This window comes from Misgurnus anguillicaudatus, chromosome 8 (genome assembly GCF_027580225.2).
Source record: "Misgurnus anguillicaudatus chromosome 8, ASM2758022v2, whole genome shotgun sequence".
Lineage (NCBI taxonomy): Eukaryota > Metazoa > Chordata > Actinopteri > Cypriniformes > Cobitidae > Misgurnus > Misgurnus anguillicaudatus.
Genome location: NC_073344.2, coordinates 23,466,585 through 23,491,135, shown reverse-complemented (window position 1 = coordinate 23,491,135; position 24,551 = coordinate 23,466,585). Strand labels below are relative to the sequence as shown.

At 36.2% G+C, this 24,551-nt stretch overlaps 1 protein-coding gene across 3 annotated transcripts in view; it reads right to left on the bottom strand.

Moving 5' to 3' along the window:
• The window catches only part of pacsin1b (protein kinase C and casein kinase substrate in neurons 1b), a 29,832-nt gene extending 5,281 nt beyond the window's left edge, over positions 1 to 24,551 (bottom strand). The window contains exons 1-7 of one of the 3 annotated variants that reach the window (XM_055212828.2): positions 24,406 to 24,494; positions 23,636 to 23,682; positions 4,143 to 4,254; positions 3,185 to 3,341; positions 2,810 to 3,045; positions 1,307 to 1,462; positions 414 to 589 (exon numbers count right to left, since the gene is read on the bottom strand). In XM_055212828.2, the coding sequence (XP_055068803.1) occupies positions 414 to 589; positions 1,307 to 1,462; positions 2,810 to 3,045; positions 3,185 to 3,341; positions 4,143 to 4,202 (785 nt within the window). In that variant the 5' untranslated portion in view covers positions 4,203 to 4,254; positions 23,636 to 23,682; positions 24,406 to 24,494. Of the gene's footprint in view, positions 1 to 413; positions 590 to 1,306; positions 1,463 to 2,809; positions 3,046 to 3,184; positions 3,342 to 4,142; positions 4,255 to 14,184; positions 14,369 to 23,635; positions 23,683 to 24,405 lie in introns of those variants that run through there. The other 2 variants (XM_055212826.2, XM_055212827.2) reach the window with 2 other exon arrangements.

The window sequence follows — 24,551 nt, the reverse complement described above, 5'->3', positions numbered from 1 at the left end:
TAAATAGAAAAAACATGGTAGTGTTTGGTGGCTTCTAAATTCATCCGTTTGGATCCCAATGAACGAATGGGGCCAGGCCAAATGCCAACACATTCACGACACGCTACACAAAGACCAAGTGCACGCATGAAAAAAGACAGGTATGTATTAATTCATCTAAGTTGAGGTAAGAAAATAGTAAAATATTGAAAAACTGTGGTGTTTTCCTTTAAAGATGAGCATTGCAATCATTTATAAAAAAATCACCCTGGGCGATTCTGACCAAATGTCATATCTCGGTAATTGTGGGATGGCTTGCGGTATATGATAAATATCTCTGTGTTTTCATGCAAGTCAAAGCCTCACGTGAGATGTCACAATTAATAGCATATTATGTAAATAAAATTTTAAGATGAAGTTAATATAAAGCTGACCTTTGGTTCTCAGTGAGGTTGAGATGTCGTTTGATATCTAGAAGAACCTCACGGAGGAAGTTTAACCTCTTCTCCTCAAACTGCTGACAGGGTTCAAACACGGCCTCCATGTTCTCAATGTACGCCGGTGTGCACTTCCCGAGCTCCTCCAGACTCTTATCATATTTCTCTTTGGCCTAAAACACAAAAAAATCCATGCAAATGGATCTTATTTATACAAAATATAATTCTGTATAGTTTTCATAAGTGACATGTGTCTTATATAATCAACGTGTTGCTCTTTCCTAATAAAATAGCATCAGTGTATTGATTAAGTGTTTGACATTACAGGTGCATTAGGGAAGTTTCTACAGTCTTCACTTATATGAGCAACTGTTCCACTGTGTCGTTTCAGGCTGATCTCAGATCAGGCCTATCTGAGTCCACTGGGACTTTGTGTTTAAGTGCTTATAATGGATGCAGTGAGGTTAAAGGCTAATGAATTGGCTGTGCAATTTATTGAACGTGTCTGCGGGATCCAGAGAGGAACAATAAAACTGAGCTCAGGGGATCTGGACCTTCTGCTGTAATGAATAGCAGATAAAATCATGTAAAGATGTTTCAGTGGCCTGTTATATATCAATACAGTTGTGGTGAGCATGGAAAGCTGATGTTTTGGTGTAAAGTTCAATTGACATAGTAGTAAAATAAAAATCGTTGTATATAATGTAAAGACCATTCTGTGAAAATATAACCTTAATATCAGACTGAGTAAGGTCATGTAAAAAATTGAAATCAAATTTTGATACTCCTCATCTCATCATAATATTATCAGACAGGGTCACGAATGATACTTAGATTCACTTTTCTGGGCCATTTAAAAAAAAAGTGCATGAAGACTATTTTTGGCTGACCTTCTGAACGTCATTTTTACACTTGTCCAGTTTCTCCTGAAGTTTCTTTTGCTGGTCTGATGTCACAGATGCTTCTGCTTTGCTATTGGCCTCTCTTGTTGATGCTATTTTCTCTTCCTTGCAGGCCATGTGGTACGTTTTCTTCGCCGTTTCCAACTGAAAATAAAAATGACAAGAGTTGTGACAAAAAAGCTTAAGTAAACCAAACTAAACTAAAACTAAGCATTCTATTAATATCTCGGCATATTAAAGGGATAGTTCACCCAAAAAATGAAATGATGTTATCATTAATTCACTTTCAAGTTGTTACAAACCTGTATACATTTCTTTGTTCTGCTCAACACAAAGAAATATATTTTGAAAAATGTTTGTAGCAGATCTGGGGCACCATTGACTTCCATAGTAGGAGTAAATAATACTACACTCCAAAAAATGATTTTCAAGAAAACATTTTCTTAGCATTTTGGTCTTGTTTTCAATTCATTAAATTAAAATCCTTTTTTAGTGATTTAGTGCATTAAACAAGCAAAAAAATCTGCCAATGGGGTACACTGCAAAAAAATATTTTCAAGAAAAATTTTTCTTAGTAATTTTGTCTAGTTTTCAGTAAAAAATATCAAAAAATTAAAAAGATGCTTTTTTCTAGAAAATAAGTCTAGTTTTTAGACCAAAAATATAAAATTAAATTTTTTATTTTTTAAATATTTTTTATGCAAAAATATTGCATTTAATTTGTGCATAAAAAAATCTGCCAATGGGGTAAGCAAATTTTTCTTGAATTTAGTGTTTAAGAAAAATGTTCAAGATTTTTTTGCTTGCCCCATTAGCAGATTTTTATGCTTGATTTATGCAAAAAATCACATAAATTTGATATTTTTGGTCTAAAAACTAGACTTATTTTCTTGGGTCGTTTTGCTCAGAAAAAGCATCTTAATTTAAGAATGTTTAGATATTTTTACTGAAAACAAGACAAAAATACTAAGAACATTTTTCTTAAAATAACTTTTTTGTAGTGTATGGAAGTGAATGGTGCCCCAGATCTGTTTGTTATTAACATTTTTCAAAATATCTTAATTTGTGTTCAGCATAACAAAGACATTTTTACAGGTTTGTCACCACTTGAGGGTGAGTAAATGATGACAAAAAAATTTTGGGGGGTGAACTATCCCTTTAAGTAAATAATTTAGTATTTTTTCTCCATTTTAAATGGCATTATCCTTATAGACAAAACACCAAAAATCAAATCAAATCAAAACTTGCACTTTTTTGCACATTTGCACTTTTATGGCCTCGGGATAATAAAATCCTTTCAGCTTTTTGGCCCAGTTTTTGTGTGCGGATCTCATTTGTTTTTTAAATTATCTTTGTATCTACACACGGCCAGAAGTTGTATATATTAGCATTTGTATAGACAGAACATTCAAGGAAGACATTTCAGATTGATTTTTTTTTGTTCATAAGAAACTGTGTATGACACCCGTTAGAAATGTTTGGTTCTCTCACCTCTTTGAGTTTTTTGGCCCAGGGCTTCTGGGCTTTTCTGAAGCCCTCTTCAGCCTCTTTGGTCTCTTTAAAGCTGCCCATCATTTGTTTGTGGTAGGAATCTTTCTGCCAGTTCTTCACCTTCTCCAAGTCCTCGTTCAGCAGATTATTTTTAACCTCCTGATGCAACTCGCTGACTTTCTCAGCCTCGGTCATCATGGCGAGCCAGGCTCTCTCCAGAGTACCATACTGTGGTCCTGTGAGACGGACGGCATGCCAGTAAACAATGTAGAAAATTATTAAATGTGAAGGTCAAGTTTATTCAGGATGAGAAACATTTGCTTTTTAGGATGGTCACTTTGCATCGGTGGGAGGATTTCAAAAATGACTTTATACCTTTTTCCACAAGCTGTCTCCATCTCTTCGACCAGTCGGTGAGCTGCTGGGCATAAGACTTTTCTATTTTGGCACGCTCCTGTATGCAATTCATCATGTCGTTACAGAGACGATGACCATCTTCTATCCGCTTCACTGTTCGCTTGTAGTTCCCAACCTGGTAAAACAGACAGTCTTTAAAATATCTGACCCGGGACTACAAAACCTTTCACAAGTCGCAAGGGGAATTTGTAGCAATAGCCAACAATATATTGTATGGGTCGATTTTATTTATGTCAAAATCATTAGGGTATTAAGTAAAGATCATGCTCCATGAATATATTTTGTACATTTCCTACTGCAAATATAAAAAAAATCATAATTAGTAATATGTGTTGCTAAGGATTTTATTTGGACAAATTTAAAGGCGATTTTCTCAATATTTGGATTTTTTGGCCCCGCCAGATTCCAGATTTGTATCTCGGCCAAACATTGTCCTATTTTTAACAAACCATACATCAATAAAAAGCATATTTATTTATACAATTTAAAAAAAAAATCTTTACATTATAAGTAAAAACATTATTTGAAAATTCCCAGTTGGGAATTATGGGTAATGTGGATCTGCACCAAGAATTTAATAATTGCTAAGTGAAAATAAGAAGATTATATGTTATTGGTTAATATCAACTTTTAATTCATCTCGTGTAAAGTTCATTTAACATTATGTTAACATCTTGTTGATCAATATGATGCGGATTTGACATTTACAAGGACATACAGCTCACAGTGTTAAAGGTCAATCAGTCAATAAGATAACAAGGAAACTGGTCAAGAAACATCAGCCAACAAACTGGACAATCATCCAAAATAACAAGACAGGATCTTAATAGTTATGGATGGTTGTACACAAAGACATTTATATGCACATTAATGATTCATGACATTAAACTCGGCACAGAATAGAAATGAGTCTGACCTCCCAGAAACTGTCTGTAGTTTCATCGGACATAGCGGCCTCATCGTAGGCTCCCGACATGCTGTGAGATTCAGTGGTGCAGACTTGAAGAACAAATGAAATTCACCATGAACTGTAGAAAAGACAAAATCAGAAAAAATGGTAATAGTCAAATAAGGAGGTTCAATTTAATATAAATGATGTTTGCAACTTATTTCAAATGTACTTTTAATGCTTTTTATCCCTTATTTCTCTCTAACCTTTATTTTATATTTATTCTCCAAAAAAAAAGGTTGGTTATTTTCAAGCCATGGTTGAGTCAAAAAGAACAAACCCAACCCATTGGGTTGTAATTTAACATATGCTGGGTTGTTTTAATCCATTGTTAGGTCCAATATAACATTTTCTGGGTTAACTTAACCCAACACTGAGCTGTAAATAACCCGGCATTTTTAACGTAGTATATTTGTTATGTTTTTAGTACAAATATCTAAAGAAATCTTAAATCAAGAATAAATTACTTAAGAAATTAAGTCTAGTTTACAGACAAAAATTATACAATTTACATAAATTTGTACTTAAAACAAGCAAAAAAAAAATCTGCCAATGTGGTAAGAAATTTTTTCTTGAATTAAGTTTTTATGAAAAAAATTGGGGTTTTTTTCTTACCCCATTGCAGATTTTTATTTTTTTGGGCTTGTATTAAGCACAAATTCAATTAAATGTTATGTTTTCTGGCATAACTGCTTTGCAACTCATTTATTGATTTTCAAGAAAAAAATTCTTAGTATTTTTGTCTTGTTTTCAGTAAAAATATCTAAAAATTCTTAAATTAAGATGGTTTTTCTTTATGAGCAAAACAACCCAAAAAAGTCTATTTTGTGCATAAAACAAGCAAAAAAAAAAAAAAATTGCCAATGGGGTAAGCAGTTTTTTCTTGAATTTAGTGTTTAAGAAAAATATTCAATATTTTTTTGCTTACCTCATTGCCAGATTTTTTTTTTTGCTTGTTTTATGAACAAAATCTCTTACATTTGATATTTATGGTCTAAAAACTAGACTTATTTTCTTGGTTCATTTTGCTAATCAAGAAAAAGTATCTTAATTTAAGAATTTTAAAATATTTTTACTGAAAACAAGACAAAAATAAGAATTTTTTTTCTTAAAAATCATTTTTTGCAGTGTAATAAAGACAATGTAGATATCAGAAAATAATTTAACATATTATTTCAATGCATTCTTTGGCACCTTTAACATGAATTTACAAGGTTATATTAAACCAATCGATTTCCTTCACTAACCATTTTAAATTTTGGCTAAGAGTTAATATTACTTGAAATTGCTTAACTTAATTTGATAAGTTAAAATAACATAAAACATATGTTGACACAACTTCAAATTGCATCTTATACAGTATGATATGAACTTTTAACAATAAACTCTTATTTAAACTTTCTTAGGATGACATGAACCATTTAAAATAATGTGTCAAATTATTTAAAAGTAAAAATAACCTACATTCATAGAATCTTCACTTACTGATAAAACTTTAAGGATATATATCTTCTCTTGTTATTAAATGATTGATGTAGACTACTGACCTGAACCTTTGAAGAATCTAGTGACTTTTTCTTAAAGGATGTTATTTTTATCCTCATGTGAAATCTCTCAGGATTTATATCCTCACATAGAGAAAAGTTACTATAATGGTCAGTCTTAACACGAAAAGACAAACGCGTTGGTCCATCCCAATTGAATGTGATTAAATCACTGCCACTTTAAATGTCTTTCTGCTCCACTTATGTGATTCATCTCAACAAAACCACTCATTGATTTCTTCTTTCCAGACGGAATTTTACTTTAAAACAAACCCGACGGCTCACTGTGAACCACAGGAAGTGATTACATCATCATCAGTTTATTTTCAATGAGTGATATCTTATCATCACACTGACAGACGTCAATTATCATTCCTGACGACCTGAATGCATGATGTCATAGAAAAATAATTGGCTAACAGTGATGATGTCATGGGGACCTGACAGGACAATGCATTCTGATTTTCGGGCGATTGGAGGTTGGGTTTGACTTTTTTTAATAGGGGGATGGAAGGGGGGCTCAGGAATTGGGTCAATGGGAACACATTAGAGAGACAAAAACATATTAATCAAAACTGACAACAAAAGTGTGACATTTAAAAGATCTTTGCTCTCATTTTTGTGTGGTGTTTTTGTTAATCCTTTCAAATGGAACGGGGCAAGTGGGAGGAGCTTTCAACACAGCACATGGCTCTTTTTGGCATGAGAAACAAAAGATCGGTAAAAGTGGTTGAGCATCATAACTATTGTTTAGCTTTGACTTAGTCTATATTGCGGGAGCTGAAATAGATCACATACCAAATACTATTAAACATTGAAAGCACATTATTGAAAGTCATTTAAGCAAGTATGTAAACGATCATTTAAATGATACGAGACAATCATACAACCCCAAACAAATGCAATGCAAGCCAACACAACAAAGATTACTGCACGTTTAAATGCATTCAAATACAAACTCCAATAAGCATGTGTGTTACGAGTCGGACGGCAAAAACAAATCCCCCAAACAAATGTCATCATACCATCTGTGGTCACGGAGAAGGCTTCAAAACTTGAATTTAAAAGGAGAAATGCAACAAAAGGCTTACCCGATCCCCTGCGATGGACCGCGATACAGGCTGCATTCATACCCCGGGCACGTAAGATCCCCACCAAACCAATCACAGCGCATCTTAACCTCTTTACACCACACTTCTGATCTATTTCACACCGTTTATTACTAGATAACTATCTGGTTGAGTTGAGTAACTGCAGATGTAGTTCAGCTTCTGTATCCTTGATGTTGGGGTGCAACAGCGTGTGTGTGTGTGTGACTAATCACATTTGACTTGAGTTATTCTGACAGTGATGGGTGGGAGCTGGGGGGTGAAGAGGGGGTGGGAATTCAACTTTAGGGTTTCTGTTTGTTTTGAAATATGTACGCTTATTCCTCCATATTTTTTTCACTGCATTTTTAGTTAGAAGACAAAATAAAAATGGTTTTATGATGTTGTGCTCTCTGGAAATTATAAATCAAGTAGTAAAATCAGTTAAAAAGAAGCACAGTAATTAAGGTGAAAATGTGCATAAAGGTCACGTTCTTCCTGATCCTATTTTTAAACCCTAGTTAGTGCTATAATAGCATACCTGTAAAATGCTAAAGCTCAAAGTTCACTGCCAGGCATTTTATTTTCTTTAACAGATTTCCCCTTTCACAGCCTACAGCGAACGGCTGGTTTGGACTACAGTCCTCTACTTCCTGCTTTAATGACGTCACTAGAACAGTTTTTTGACTAAACTCCGCCCACAGGAATACGTCAGTCGCCAGCTAAGCTAAAGGCAAGCTAAGCTGCTGTCGAATCACAACATACTAAACAAACTACACAATCAAAACTCATTACGTATTTCTGAAGGAGGGACTTCATAGAACAAAGACGACATCAGCCCGTTTTTAGGACAGTAAAAACAGCGCTATACAGATAAGTCAATTGTGTGAAAACTAACACGTGAAATATAAACACATGTTATATTGCCCACTATAAACACAATCAAAGCTTCAAAAACACAGAAATAATGGTAACTTTAAAGAGCCATTTTACAGCCAACCTGATCTCACAAGAATTCGTACATATTTTGCGAGTCGGCTAATTCGTATGAATTAGTACGAAGATAACATACGATTTTCATATTTTTTTATTATTTTACCATTAACTCTTTTCCCGCCATTGATGAGTTATCTCGTCAATTAAGAAAAAAAATCTCTGCCAATGACGCTTTCCTGACGAGTTTTACTGTAATCTGTAATTCTGCTATTATTCACTGGATGGCGCTCTTACCAAATTTATAAAAAAACTGAAGCAAAAACTAATTTAATTAATTTTAAACTCCAAGTATGTTTTATTAATCATTTTGAATCTTTTCAAAAATGCAATTATCTCAGCTTTTTGCTCAAAACTTGGTATTTTTGAAGAAACCTACTCATATTTGAGAGGTTATAAAAAGGGAACAAATGAAAATAGGAGGATGAAACGTTTTTTTTTCCCCCGTTTTGTTTTTGTTTTGTTTGTTTGAAAGCAGCGGGTTTGTTCTTTCATTTGATATATTTGTATGGTTATAAATTTAAAGAAGAAAATTTTCCTGGAAGGCATTTTGTGAAACTTGAGAAAATCACAAAAATGCAACTTTTTAAAAAAAAGGCTGGCGTAATGAGTTAATAATCTGCAAAATCTTAAAGGATGTATTGTACTCTACACATCCCTGATTAAATGTGATGAAGATAAATCTCAACGATGATGAATGGAAAGTGACATGACAGATGTTAGAAGGAATGCTGTGATGTCCTTGTTAGATAACTTATCTTAACCTTCTTAAACGTACACCGTACAAAGTCTGAAGGTAGAGGGCTTTGTGAATAATGCAGTACTGTATGTGCTGTATTGTAATATATATACACAGCATCAATGAATCAGCACTTAAAAATACCAGAAGAGCTGCACTTCATCTCCTCACAGCTCATCCAGATTTCACAACCGTGTTTGGTACTTTTTATGTTAATGATAACAGCACGCTAGATTATACAATGGTCCTGTTGGATTACTATATTTATGTACCATAGTATTTAGTATTATAAAGTGCTTAAAAAGTTGTTTGGAATAAAAGTGTCTACTAAATGCTTGAATGTCTGTGACATAAGTAAGTTTGTGAAGAGCATTTCTGAAGCCAATAGTTGTCGCCATCTTGGCATCGCATCCCTCGCAGACAGCCGAAAATAGGCAAAGAGGCGGGACGTGGGTGGAGCTGAGGTGCCTGGTTGCTGAAACTACGCCTGCCTAGCTCGACAATAGTGACAGCACTGGCAGTTCCCCTGTCACTCAAGTGGCCACGCCCTTAATTATGCAGAACTTTAAAGCTTAATATAATTTAAACAAATGAGTTACAAAATAAGTTACACCACCTCACAGTTGTCATAAATGACAACATTAGCTATATAGACCAAAAACACTTTTTGTACCAGGCTGTAAACATATTTATTTCTGCTGTAAAGTTGGCCATTTTAACATGGGGGTCTATGGGAACTCTAGTGGCCAGTTGCTGTATTGCAGTTTAAGTCACTTCCACGTTAGCTTCAAGATATAGACGGAAAGGTTGCCGCTTGCTGCTAACACAATACTCTACTACTAGTTAATCTATAGGAGCATAACTTTGGTAACAAATATTTCTTTAACATGTCTTACATTTTTCTTTGTTGTTTTTCCAGTAAGCAATTTTGTGTTTAAAATACGTCTAATAGCTGTCCAAACACAGCCCAGACGTCTAAGCTAAGGCATCGCAAAATTAGCTTTAGTGAATGAAAATTTTATAGAAATAAAATAATGAAAGCAAACTGTTAATTACATGATGGAATAACACAAGTTATTTTATGGGATGTTCCGATACCACTTTTTCATTTCTGAATATCAGCCGATACCGATACCTGCCCCAATGTGTGCTTTCTGCTACATCTAGTATAATTTTAAATGTAAAAATCAATAATTTAAAATGATTTACAAGTTACAGGAAACATTAGTAGGCTAATTATTAATCATGGCAGTGTTTTGGAGAACATATAATAGGTACGTTTGATCAATTAAGTAAGTATGCTAAATATTTTTTCCTTAATTGCGTAAAACTGTCATAGTGAAACCACTTCAGTGTGCAGATTGTTATTTTGGGAATTATGTGCTTGACTGAACCTTTTATTACTTTGTCCTTTTAATAGCTTGTCAGTAACAACCATGGCTAACGCACAGTATATGGGTGATTCTCACGAAACCATTGAAACACCACGGCACTAATGATTTTAGCTTTAAAATGTGTAATATAGTAACATTAAAAAGCATCAGAATTAACACAATACTGTGTTCTACCTTGCACAATGTGTGATTTCAACATAAGAATTTATAATTGGAAATTTTATCTCATTTTCTGCTGAAATTCTCATTACCGCAATGTGTCCGGCTGTGTTTGAACATGCGTTATGTTGTCATTTAATCAAATTAACACAAAAATATTAAGAATGGGTGGATGTTTTGCTAGACTACTTTAGATGACAGAAAAAATATTTACTGAATATTCATGTATAATAATAATGAAGAAAAATTAGGAAACTGATGTGTCCATGCCTGATGTTCTCATCCTCCGCAACACTTTTTGAGAACAGTTTAAGCACACATACAGAATTTTAATAAAGTTTGATTTTGAGTGACCAAGCACATGGACCAGTTACTTCAAGATGACTACCAGGTAAGATCATTTTTTTTACAGTTAATTTGAAATATTGTCTTGTCAGAATGCTTACACGACATTTTGATTATCATTACCGCAACAGATTCTTATTAAATGTTAATTTAATTAATAGAAGCATAATACTTTGATTTTAAATGCATGTGCAGAATCTCCAAATTATGTTCTTTCAGGTTTGTCATGTAATTTTGAAAATATGTCATAATATAACACATTTTGAAAAAAGTGTTAAATGATAAGTTTTTAAATTAATGTTCCCATTTACTCCAGACTTTGTTTTCAATGTCTGGTGGGAAAAAAGTAAATTTAAGCAATTTTTACATTTTTATGCTTGACATTTTTAAAACCAAGTTTTCGTGAGATTCACCCATATGATTGGATCGGTCATGTTGTCGGTCCTCGATCCGATCCAGCCAAAAAGCCCGGATCGGCCCCAATGCCGAATCCAGAATATCGGATCAGAACATCTCTAGTTATTTTTGCAAAAACAACATTTAATCAAATTCAAGGTTATTTTGGCTAGAAGTGGGTTAACCGGACTATATCGGGTCAATAGTTAACCAAGACAGTGAAATGACAGCTTTTGCAAACTGAATTACAATCTGTCTTACTGTACGTAAATATTATTGCTACCTGAATTGGTCATTAAACCGATAAGACGGACCCATAACACCGTTTTGTTGTTGTATATCAGCAGCAAGATCTCTGCAGGAATTTCACTGCAGCTCCCCTGAGATTTACAATCAATAACTGTAAGGACATCCAACACGCTGCTTCCGCATGCATGAGAAACATGCCACAGATCTTAAAGTCTCTGTCTGCACAAGCAGCACACGCACACAAATCTGCAGTTGTGCTCAATGACATTCTTGTCCTTAACAGGCTCAGCTAGGCAGAAATAATGTGCTCAACCTCTTAATCTTTTATTTATAGACCTTTAAATGACATAGTTTGCAATTGTGACAAAAGTTGGAAAGATTTGCTGCTCTAAAAATGCAGGAGTTGCACAATCCACGGATGTTAAAACTGAGCCCGAGATGATAAATAATTCACAACCAGTTAACGGAGTACCGGCAGGCCCACGTACGTCAGCGGTCGTATAACCTGAGCCATGTGGGCGGTTTTTACTCTGTTGCTCTGAATACTGCGTCATGCATGCACAATGTAACTCAGCATGTAATCTGATGTCATCGGTTGTGATGTCGATTTCTTTTCACGGGCACACGCCACACGCGTCTTACCTCTAAGATGTTTAACGCATACATGAAATTACACGGAGTAAAGATTTACATTGCCAAATAAGTTTACATTTTCATCTGCAGTAGATGTACCTGTAGCAGGCAGATTCCCCATTTAAAGCAAATAAAGGTTCAAGCAATGAAAAAAACATTACACATTGCTATTAAATCAACATATATTAAGTATACTATAGATACATGCTTTACAAGATACAATAATACAGATCAAATAAATCTGCCTTGTTTGCCAATATTAAAGAAGAACACCACAGTTTTTAAATATTTTACTATGTTCTTATCTCAACTTAATACATACATATCTTTATTCAATGCATGCACTTAAACTTTGCACAGCGTGTTGTGAATGTGTTAGCATTTAGCCTAGCCCCATTCATTCCTTAGGATCCAAACAGAGATGAATTTAGAAGCCACCAAACACTTCCATGTTTTAGCTATTTAAAGACTGTTACATGAGTAAGTATGGTGAGTAAGTATGGCTTCTAAATTCATCCCTGTTTGGATCCTAAGGAATGAATGGGGCTAGGCTAAATGCTAACACATTCACGACGCGCTATATAAAGATTAAGTGCACGCATTGAAAAAAGAAAGTTATGCATTTATTCGTCTAAGTTAAGGTGAGAACATAATAAAATATTGAAAAACTGTGGTGTTTTCCTTTAAATATGTTCTCAATCTATTGTAAATGTTTGTTGATGTCAACTTAGTGTGGGTTTGACATAATAATGCATTTCATGGAAAGTATTTTTTTTTATCTAGACCCCACTGAATGAGGCACCAGAGCCAAATATTAAGAATATGTGACCCTGTCATAAGTCGCATATTTGCGGCAATAGCCAAAAATATATTGTATGGGTCAAAATTATAATTTCTTATGCCAAAAATCATGTCTCATGAAAATATTTTGTACATTTCATACCGTATATATAAAAAAAAGTCATATATGTGTTTCTAAGGACTTCATTTGGACAACTTTAAAGGTGATTTTCTCAATATTGTGATATTTTTAGATACCAAATTTTTAAATAGTATCTTGGCCAAATATTGTTTTATTCCAACGAACAATACATCAATGGAAAATATTTATTTCATGTGATTTATAAATCTCAAGTTGACGCGCAAATTGACCCTTATGACTGATTTTGTGGTCCAGGGTCACATATAAGAACCATAAGAACAACACCAATGGCACCGCAACACCCTGCTATTGCAGACAGCTATAGATCCCTACAGTCACACAGCATGGAAACCAAATACTCTTCACCTAAAATATCTCTTCACGCTCTGACAGGATAAAAATTCATGCAGTCTCGACAATCCGCCTGAAGGAGTAGACACAATTTCAGTTTATCTCATTCACATCGGACAGATTAGCACAAACCTGAAGCCAACAGCAATGCAATTTCCAAGAGAAAAAGCAAGTTCTGTCACATACCAATATGGAAAAGCAATAGACATTAGACAAAATGATGCTACACCTAGTGGTGTTAATGCACGACATCTACCTATGTACAGACAAAACGCTATTTGCTGGACTGTCAGAAAAATTGTAAAAAATGGTCCCTAGCTGTCACGTGGGCACCTAAAGAGTTCATATTAGTACCTCAAAGGAATATATTGGTAGCTTGTAACAATGAGTGCAAATGAATACGTCAGCAAAATTGCATTCTGACCGTGTGCATTACAGCGAAATCTTACAGGCCCTTAAATAAACCTAATTTTATTCATTAAAAATTTACTCTTTGGTAATACTTATACTTTACAATAAAGTTGTATTTGTTAACAAAATATTTGATATTAAATGTGCTCTGAGTTTGTCACACCATAGAAAAAATTGATATTAACCACCCACCCAAATTTGAGTTCCCCCAAATAAATAAAATAAGTTATCAAAATCTTGTAAAAACAGGCAGGATTCTCTACTCTCAAAAGCTGGGGGCGTGTCTACTGTCTGAAACCACGCCTACTCATGGGTCTCTCTTAACTGTCACATACCTCTACAACCTAAATGGATGCTTACGATTGTGTTAGGGGCGGAGCTATGCTCGGTGGCTCCAGTGTGTCATCAAGCCACTGTTTTAGCCCCGCCCAGATTATCCCAGATGTGGAAAACTGTTTAACAATTTAACTCCACAATTCAGTACTACATAGTTCACAGTCTTTGTAACATGTTTCGGCAATACATTTATAACATTTATGATGTGTTTACAAACAATTGACTTTACACAGACTGCTTATTGTTAGCTAATGCATTTACAAGTGTTAACCAATACAACCTTATCGTAAAGTGTTACAGAATTTTTAAGTCCATCTTTTCTAAAATATGACTCAAACATATTCTATCGATTAATTCTTTACATAGATAACAGGTTTCCTTACACAAGATGAATTAGACTTACAATGTTTGATGTAGATCTTAACTATTTATCTAAGATAATATCTCACCTGGTAAACAGCCCAAAAAAAGATGTTCCAGGACCTGCGGGTGACACCAGATACTCTTTACATCCGACCGGTGTTGGACTAGTAGGTGTGTCTTGTGTAATACATACTGAAACCTGTCAAACCCAATTCCCTAACACACAAACACTGCCTTACAAAGACATACACATGGAAAATGGTTTGTGACGATTGTTCATCCATTTAATTGAACTTTGACAACCCCACCCTGAAAAATGATCAATGATTAACGGGAGCGCCACAGCAGAAGTCTCTTAAAAAGACAGATATCACTAAACAACAAGCCAAACAACTAAACTTACATTATTTTATGGCCAACAAAGCTTAAAACACAATATGCATTTCCTCTTCAACTGTTATCTCACTGCTCAATACTGCGGTCGAGCAACGTGACAAAATGCTGATAATTGCTCATTAAAAGTTATTTAGCAGACAGTCACACCAGCTTCAGACCACAGCAAAACCCAAAATCTATATCATTGATCAGACCAAAGTGAACTGAAGCGGTCTGAGGCCAGCAACATCAATAACTAAACGCCCACCCGGGTTCATAACTGAATCTCTACTGCTGGAGAAATCTGATGCATTATCAAAACATATCAGTGACATTTACTAAAGTATTTATTAAACTATGCTAAAAATAACTCATTCAGTGATCAGTTTTATTATCATAAAGATAAACAAACTCACACCCTTAAATTTGATCTTTAGCAACTTGGCCACTTCATCTACCTACACTGTCAGAAAAAAATGAATAAATGGTCCCTAGCTGTCACTGGGGTAGAACCCTATTGATATGTACCATTTGGGTACAGATATGTATATATTCGGTGCCAATATATGTACTTGTGAGGTACTAATATGAACTCTTTAGGTGCAAAGATGTATTTTTGAAAGGGAACCACCCCAGTGATGCTTGGGACCATTTCTTGTGACCATTTTTCTGATAGTGTAGGACAGATACTTTATATTGTTAAACACGATAAAAAAAATCACAGATACCGATTTTTCAGTGTGATATCTGCCGATACATGAAAGATTAAATTAGTGATGTTTCTTTATATTTTCTATACACAGAGCTCAAATGTATTGCATTTTTCTGTTCTCTTTTGATTGAGAGGATATGTCGACCATGACTATCGGCTGTTTTTAACTATTGACCGATTGCCGATAGTGAGAAAAAATAGCTTTATCGACGATAATATAATTGGCCGATATATGGGTGCATCTCTATTAAACACCAGAACTAAAATTTGTAAAAACTAAAAAGTTTGTATAACTAGTAGCATATAGACGGCTTCATCGTACGCACGCGCGCTGATGCGATACACGTCTGGATCCGAACTTTTCTTCCGGTTTCTTTTTTTTAATGGTCTGACTACTTGCTAAACAAATGCCTCATCGAAAATAACAAATGTTTTGGTTTACTAGGTAATCTATGTGTTGTTTTTTTGCTTGTTATATAAATAAACTACGTTTAAAGAACTTTGTTGTTATTTATTCTTTGCGGAGTTTACCGGAAGTTACGTGCGGACCACGACAGCCCCTTGTTTATGTTGTTACTGTTGAAACCGTCTATATTAACTCTTTCACCGCCATTGACGAGATATCTCGTCAATTAAGAGAAAACGCTTCCCCGCCAATGACGAGATTTTCCGTCTTTCCGCAATACCGCTATTATCTACCAGGTGGCGCCCTTCCACAACTTTTTTAACCCGGAAGTATTGCCACTGCCCTATGGCAAGCGGCTGCATGTCCGTGTTTGTTTTAAAGATCGCATCTCTATGAAAAGTCCGTCGCAAAAATGGAATTATCTCTGCTTTTTGCTCAAAATGTGGTGTTTTTGCAGAAACCTACCCATATTCAAAAGCTGATTACAAAAGAACCACTGAAGGTAGGATGAAACGTTTTTTTTTTTTTGTTTGAAAGCAGAGGGTCTGTTCTTTCATTTGGTATATTGTATGTTTATATATTTAAAGAAGAACATTTTCTGGAAGGCATTAAACTTTGGTAAAAATCATGAAAAACGCTGGCGCTGGCTGGCAACTTTTTTAAAAAAACGCTGGCGGTGAAAGAGTTAATTAGCAACTAACAATTTTTTTAAATATTTTAATTTTTTTTTACTATTATTAGCGCTACTGCAGAGCCCCTGCCAAGCAGGCAGTGCACATTTAAGAGTAGTGATAGGCCAATATTTAATATATATAATTAATAATTAATATATAAATTAATATATGAAGAGTTTCGTTGCAAAACGAGATAAATCCATTTTTTTACATTTTTGACAAAACATGTTTATTATTATGTTATCATGTTATTATTTTGTTTTATGGTGCTACTTAGCTGTATTTTTTAAGTTATGAAGGTTTAAATCAAAACATATAAGTTGCATTGAAATTAATTGGAATGCACAACCAAAAAACGAGATTTCCGAACAATTAAAAAAACGGTGGTTATCTCGTTTTGCAACGAAACTCTTCAAATTTTGGCCAATATTTTGACCTTTTTTGTTATCGGCATTGGCCGATAAATCTTTTCAATCGGCCTGCAAATTTCTATTACTTAAATTTTATGTTTGTTATAAAAAATACACTCAGTGTCACTCAATGTAAAGCCAAAGTCTGACAGACAGTGAAATTCAATCATTATTTACTTTTTAACATGACGTTATGTTGTGTCAAACACAACACCACACTAGTTTAACACACTTGAAGTACTGTAAGTCAGATACACGCTAATTAATCTTGTAAATATAGTTCTTTAAAATGGTATATTTATAAATGTTATGCATAACAAATGTATTTTTCAGTTTGTCTCTTATTTATTGTAATAACATTTGTGTTATATCGGCCAATTGGCCATATAGCATTCTTAATATCGGTATCGGCATCTGCCATAAAAATGATATTGGACCCATATTGGTCAACCACTATTTAAGAATATGTTCAGCCCCCTTGTGACAAACCCATGACCTTTGCACTATTAACTCGGAAGGAGGGGGCTGAACATATTCTTAAATACTGGTCGACCAATATGGGTATTTTATGGCAGATACCGATATTAAGAATGCTGTATGGCCAATTGGCCGATATAACACAAATGTTATTACAGCAAATAAGAGACAAACTGAAAATTGGTGAAAGTAAAAATATATCTGTTATTTGTGTTCCAGTGAACATACATACTGATCAAATGTAAAGCATGAGTGGGCTGTAAGTTGCATTGTATAATAGTGTCTGCAAAATGCATAATGAATACCTTCAGTTTTAATTGCACTGGAACTTCTAAAAGATGAAACTTTGGGATTCATTTTGCTTTTCCAATATCAGATGAGTTCAAACTCAGTTCATGGCACGCCAACAATGGCCTTTTCTTCACTTTCAGAAGTCTAATTTTCTTCACGACCCAAAGGGAGATTCAAAGGACTGCCTTCGATTCTGTGCCTAAACAACCTTATTAATGCTTGCCTGTGGTTTTCTTGGTCTGCTGCAGAGCGGTTTCGCTGCTTGCCGCTATTGCAGATGAAACCCAATCGAACATCACATACAAACCAATGATCCATCACTGAAGCAGTCAGCATTAACCAACCAGTCAGCTCTTCTGCTCTCTCTCGATCTCTCTATGCATACACAATAAATATCTACACACACACTTTTGCTTTGGTTTAGTGCAGTCAAGTGTGAAACACAGAGGCAGCATCCATTATCAACAACAAACACACAATAATCCGACCTAACACCCGAGCAATCTAAACGTTTTACATGTGCCTTGGACACGGGTCATGTATACTGTATAGTGTTTAGGGGTGTCCCGATTCTCCAAATCCTCGATTCGACTACATTTTCGATTGTAATATCACAGTTCGATTCGATTCTTGATTTTTGTATTTTTTTTGTATGCACAAAAAAGCTATGCCATTTTTAGACTAGATTTTTATGAAATATAATATCTGACCCTGAACCCGGAGATGGCCTGACATGTTAGTCGTGCTGCCAGTGGAAACATAAGGTACACGCAAATACCTGATAAAATGAAACTTCCTGTCAGATGAACATCTGTCAGTACTTTGCACCTTAAAAATGCGGTTTTATTACCGTCATACGAGATTGTGAGACTATACCCCAATAAGTCATGTTTAAATGCTGTTTTTCATAACTCTTAAGCAACTGAAATAAGTTAAACAGATCTCAGTTCAGAGAAATGACTGGTCTGTGCTGTGCATGCGTGCGTGCTCTGATTGAGTTCAGCTGAAGGCGGGAGGCGCTTGCTGTTTTTTGATTCCCATGTAAAGAGCAGCTCGCGTGGTGTCTTCCGCATCTGCCATGCTATCTTTTAACTAGCTGTAGCTAGCGAAGTTAGAGGAGGTTGACTTGCAGCACTCAACACGTGTTTTTTCCCGCTTGGCAAGCCAACCGGTCCGGACGTGACATGGGGGCGTGGCAGCATCGACGATTTCATTTTTTAATTCGAAGTTCGAGGTTGTGACGTAATTTCGATCGATTTTGATTTAAAATCCATTTTTTTTGTTTTTGCCAAATGCACCCGAGAAGACCTGAACTATCTCACGTATGAGCATCGGGTCCTTTTCCAACTCCTCCTATGTTTTCCAAGAGCGCCTGCGACATCGTGTGGCTGGCAGTAGGTTAATTTTCGTTGAGCCAGATGTGTCAATCAATTTTGAATGCACACTGTAATGTTGCATTCACACCAGCCGCGGTAGAGGCGGCAAAAACGGCGGAAATTTGCGTCATTCTGTGACTCTGCTGAGACTCCGCTCACTTCCTGTAATCACATCACTACTAGAGCAAGGTCCTGATTGGTTAACGCGGCGCAGAAATCCACCAAAGTTCAGATTTTTCAACTCGCCAAAGTTCCGATTTTTCAACTCGCCAAAGTTCCGATTTTTCAACTCGCCAAAGTTCCGATTTTTCAACTTCCCAAAGTTCCGATTTTTCAACTCGCCAAAGTTCCGATTTTTCAACTTCCCAAAGTTCCGATTTTTCAACTCGCCAAAGTTCCGATTTTTCAACTCGCCAAAGTTCCGATTTTTCAACTCGCCAAAGTTCCGATTTTTCAACTTCCCAAAGTTCAGATTTTTCAACTCGCCAGTTCCGATTTTTCAACTCGCCAAAGTTCCGATTTTTCAACTCGCCAAAGTTCCGATTTTTCAACTCGCCAAAGTTCCGATTTTTCAACTTCCCAAAGTTCAGATTTTTCAACTCGCCAGTTCCGATTTTTCAACTCGCCAAAGTTCCGATTTTTCAACTCGCCAAAGTTCCGATTTTTCAACTCGCCAAAGTTCCGATTTTTCAACTTCCCAAAGTTCCGATTTTTCAATTCGCCAAAGTTCCGATTTTTCAACTTCCCAAAGTTCAGATTTTTCAACTCGCGGCATTCCGTGCCATTCGCGTCGCACATTCCGCGCCGCAGGATGCCTATTCACGTCTTTGCAATGACTTAACATGTAAATCACTTGCGCTTGCCGTCTCTACCGCGTCTGGTGTGAACCCTGCATTAGCGGTAACCTTGGTGCCGTCGTCAGATAACAAATGAAAATAGATGGAGCAGGGCAATTTCTTTCTGTCTGACTGGTAAGGCTGCAGAGTGCACACACATCGGTGCCGTTTACATTTGGGTCCAGTCGGCAAAAATTGCCACTTAGTCGGGTCAGACTTGGGTCTAATTTAGTCGGGTTTGTCTTGGTCTGGTCTTTCTTCTTAAAAAAAGATTTATGCAAGACGGGTTCGGGTAAAAAGTGTTTCGGGTCATTTTGGGTACATTTCTTTGGACACGAGCAGACCTCTTATGTAAACACACAGCTATATAAAATTAAAGCACTGCAATAAGTGCAATGATAAATATCTAAGAAATATTGAGTTTATTGAAACAGTTTGTAGAGATCTTCTCTGAAATCCTGAAGGAGACACGTCAAATTTGCCCAACCCCAAAAAAGAGCCCAAAATTCATTGCTGAAATCTCATGTGTTTTTTAGTATGTGTGTTTGGCAACCTAAACATTTCCAGAGGTGCTGATAAATATACTGCCATAGCTCTGTGCATAAATCTCACATCTCTCAGCATTTCATCCGTTCCGCCTTCACTTAAACGCTGATCCTCGATCAATAACTCCCACCAGCCGAGTCTTCAATTAGTTTCCATCTATCTCACAGACCGACAGAAACTTGGGTAAGGTTGCACTGTGAGATCAATGCAGGGAAGCCAAAACTGTGTAGGAGAATCTGCACGTGTTGGTGTGAGCTAAAGCAAGGTCACGGCACAGCTGATATCCACTCTTGATCAGACACACGTGAGACTCTGAGATCCAGCAGCCAAGATCATGTTTCATGGATCACCAGAGAACAGCGTAATCAATCTGTCTATAAAAAACGCCATGATGGCACAAGTTAATCTGAACACATCGGGCAATGGTGCTCATACGATTAAATGTAGAAGTCCTGATCTCATTTACACTCCTGTCACTAAAAAGACATCCATTTGCTAAAAAAACACGTTTAATTTGAACACATGATTTATCAGTACACTATTTTAAAGTGTTATCTATTTTAAATCACTTTGACTCTGGCTTTCCTTATCGGGTGACATCTCTCTTCCTCTCCAACCACCAGTCATGGAGAGACATTTGCTTCTCTTCCTCGAGGCAAAAATCCTCTCTATTTTACACAGTAACCCTACAGTCACATTAGCTACAAAAGTGAACGACACCGAGCGACGCGCACTCGCTTGATGGGCGTTCCTTTGGTAGTTTCTCAAAGCGGTATCAAAAGTCACTTTAGAGGTATTGTTAAGTTACAAGAACAGTGTTTTTGGATTTAAAAGTATTTATTTCTCGATAAAAGTAACAAAATATATGAGATAAAATGCCAAACTTATCAGGGGCCTCATGTATAAAGCATGCGTACACACAAAACAGGGCTGGAAACGTGCGTACGCCAGTTCCCACGCAAAGGTTGTGATTTATAAAAAAACAAACTTGATGGGAGAATGGGCTTGCAGGGTGGGATATTAGGATGAATCATGTACACACACTTGCAGGTGATCTGTGATTTATAAAGGGAACATTACTTTGTTTTATAAGTCTTCATAATTTTTGGTGTATGCCATTTTTGGCTTTTGTGCGTACGTAGACTTTTAGTAAGAATCCCACGCACAGTTTTATACATGAGGCCCCAGATATATACATAAATACGCATTTTCCGCCATCTTGAATTATTTTCTCAGACTCGACCACAGACCTACGTCACGCTGCTCCTTCACTCTGATTGGCAGTCGCTTTGTCGCATCGCTCAGCATTTGCATAAAATAGCCTGCTTGTCTATTTTGGCCCCGCCTTGCTCGCGCAGCGGCGAGCTAGTCACTTGTCGCTGGCAAACGGCCACTTCCATTGAAAATGAATGGTAGCCTGTCGCTCTGTCTCTGTTGCTTGTAGCTAATGTGACTGGGGGGTAAGACATGTTCAATAATAGTTAACAGACAATGTTAACTAATAAATAAATCACTGAAACATAAATTAGCACTGTAACCAGCTTAAGGAACGAGTAACTGGGGTGATAAATGCTGTAAAGGGGGTCGCACACCGGAAGCGCAGCTCACCACCACACCGTTCTAAAAAAAAAAATCGAACACGTTGCTTTTTATAAGTATACGCACACCGGCGGCATCAGGTGGCGCCTGTCCGCGCCGCCCAGCTACAGGGGGTCGCACACATCATAGTGCAGACCTTAAGGACCCTTGAAGCGAGTCGTATTTTTGGGGCAAACTCGAGCATTACGCCGGAAATAGAAAGAGAAGTTGCCCATCAGTGTGAACTCCTCCCAGCCGTCATCTGATTGCTCTTTTGCAAGGACTTCTGGGTTGGTAAAGTGCGTGGAGGCTGCAGCAGTGCGGGCTTTGCGAAGACCGCATCAAGGGTGCAAAGAAGGCGCTGATGAGCACACTTCGGAGCGTAAAAATGACAGATGGGACACCCTACGGACTCGTAGACTAAGAGAGCACGCACAATTTAAGGCCACAAGACCAAAAGTCCTCATGAAGTGTGCCATTTCGGACAGGGCCTAAGGTAATGCAGGAAAGCGTTAATGCTTGACGGAAGGCTTGTCTGAAGCGTGGCCAACAACCAATCACAGTGGCCGCAAAACATGCTCCCTTTTTGCATAAACGTAATTGGCTGGCTCGCACTAGGTTATTTGCCTAAGGCGATCTGATTGGCTGACGTATGCGTTGGTGCTTGAAAAGTTGAAAAAAACGGCAGTGACGTGACGTTGACGGATCCACAATTCTGTTCAGCCACGCATGACATCACACATTAAAAGTAAATGAGAAGCGTTAATGCTTTCGCCCCGTGTGAATGTACCCTTAGTCAGTGGCCGTGGGTGGGACTTTATCAGTGTGAAATCACATTTACAAGAAAATCAGAACAGCCTATTGAGACTGCTTTAGTTTAATGGGGATTAAAACTATGATTTTTTTCATTGTAGGGTTGTTGTGTTCACACACTGCCAACACACATTTATGTCTGAACACCTTGTAAAAGTGGATTTTTCATGACAGGTGCCCTTTAAGAGTGCACATGAATACGAATACGAGGTCCACAGCAAACAATAAAAAAGTTTCAAATAGAAGTAAACTACCTCACAATTCTGTGTTTAACTCATTTAATCTCAGAATTTAGAAGTTTCAAATTCAAATCAACCCAAAGTAATTTTAAATCCAAAGCAGCATAGTCTGAAACTGAAATGTATCCTGAAAATGCACCACATAAATAAGTGCTCAGACTCAATATTCTACCTGGAGTTTATAATAGCCTTTAAGGACACAGTCTCCTTGATTTCTCAATATCTGGAGATACCGGATTCTGACCGACAGATTAAAAACATGATATAAGGACCAATAAATATGTTCACATCCAAAAGATACAAAGAACCACGCTTTTCGGCTTTTAAGTTCAAAAGATTGCAATAACAATAGTTTACATTTCTTGTGGAAAATCTCAGCCGTTCATGCTGAGAATTTGCCAAATTGCAATTAAAATGTTAGATTATTCTAAGTGGTTGTCAACATTCTGTATATCTAAATAATAGTTTTTAACTATTCGATGGTTAAAGCACATCCACGGCTTGGACAAAGAGGCAGTAAATGCAGATGAGTTGATGAGGACATGAATTCAGGACCTTGGAGAGTTCAAGGGGAGGATTTCACCTTTGACTTGTACAGAAACACATCTGGTGTCTGTGAATGAGTAGTTAGTTTAAAAAGTCTAGTTAAGCTTTAGACTGAGTTCACACAAACATGCATACGATGGTGGGACAGAAGGGAGACCAATGCATCAAAAAATTAAATGTCTGAGGCCGTTTCTAATCAAATATCACCCTGCTATAATGATTAAATATCTTTACTACTTCTAATTTATTACAACAGACCTTTTAAGTAGATCATGTGAGGGCGTTTGGAGGAGAGGAACGTCTCTCTGGGGAGGAACAGAAAGTGCTTTTAATGAAACGCTCTATTGTGAATCTTTGGGTTCCGATATAAACAGGTGTCCTGGCCTCTTCATTCAGACTAAAAGAAGTGCATTATACAAATACCATTTACACGTTTGGATTTTCTATTTCATAAACTTTAAAAACACTGTCTTAGATTAAAAATTAATCAGTTTAAGCATTTTATTTTCTATGAAAATCTATGAGAATACAAAAAATCCTGACAGTAGTCGTGCATCCTTATCTTTGCATTATATATGTTTTATGAAGGGTTTTGTAAACTAACACAATAACTTTGTATTTTTTTTAAAGGTTTAAAACATAAACAAATGCCAACTACTTTTAACTGCATCCTTAATATGCTAAATAAATTATCTGTATTTTAAAATATCATGTTTCTTATTATACTACCCATAAATTAGCAGATCTCTTCTATAGTTACCCCTGAACTAGATGGCTATGTAATATTGCAGTTTATTTATTTAATTCGACTAATTATTTAGCTAAATAAATACCACAACTAACGCACAAGAGGTGTTTCATTCATCCAGTTGTAACACATGCATATTAATTACTACTGCGCAAGCGTCGCGTTTATCATGCATACAAATAAAAGACATAACATGAAAACACCCGTCTATATACATATTCAAGCACGAGCTTTTGTAGTTAAGTCTAAAAAAATAACAAAATCATGCATCAAGACATACCAGAGAAAGATGAACGCGAATCCAATCCTCCTGTGTGCTCTTCACAATCCTCCACTCTAATGAAACACAATAACGCTGAAGAGCCTGAATCATTCCTGCCAATCGGTTCATCTGAACGGTTAATTTGAGTCTGTTCACTGAAGCCC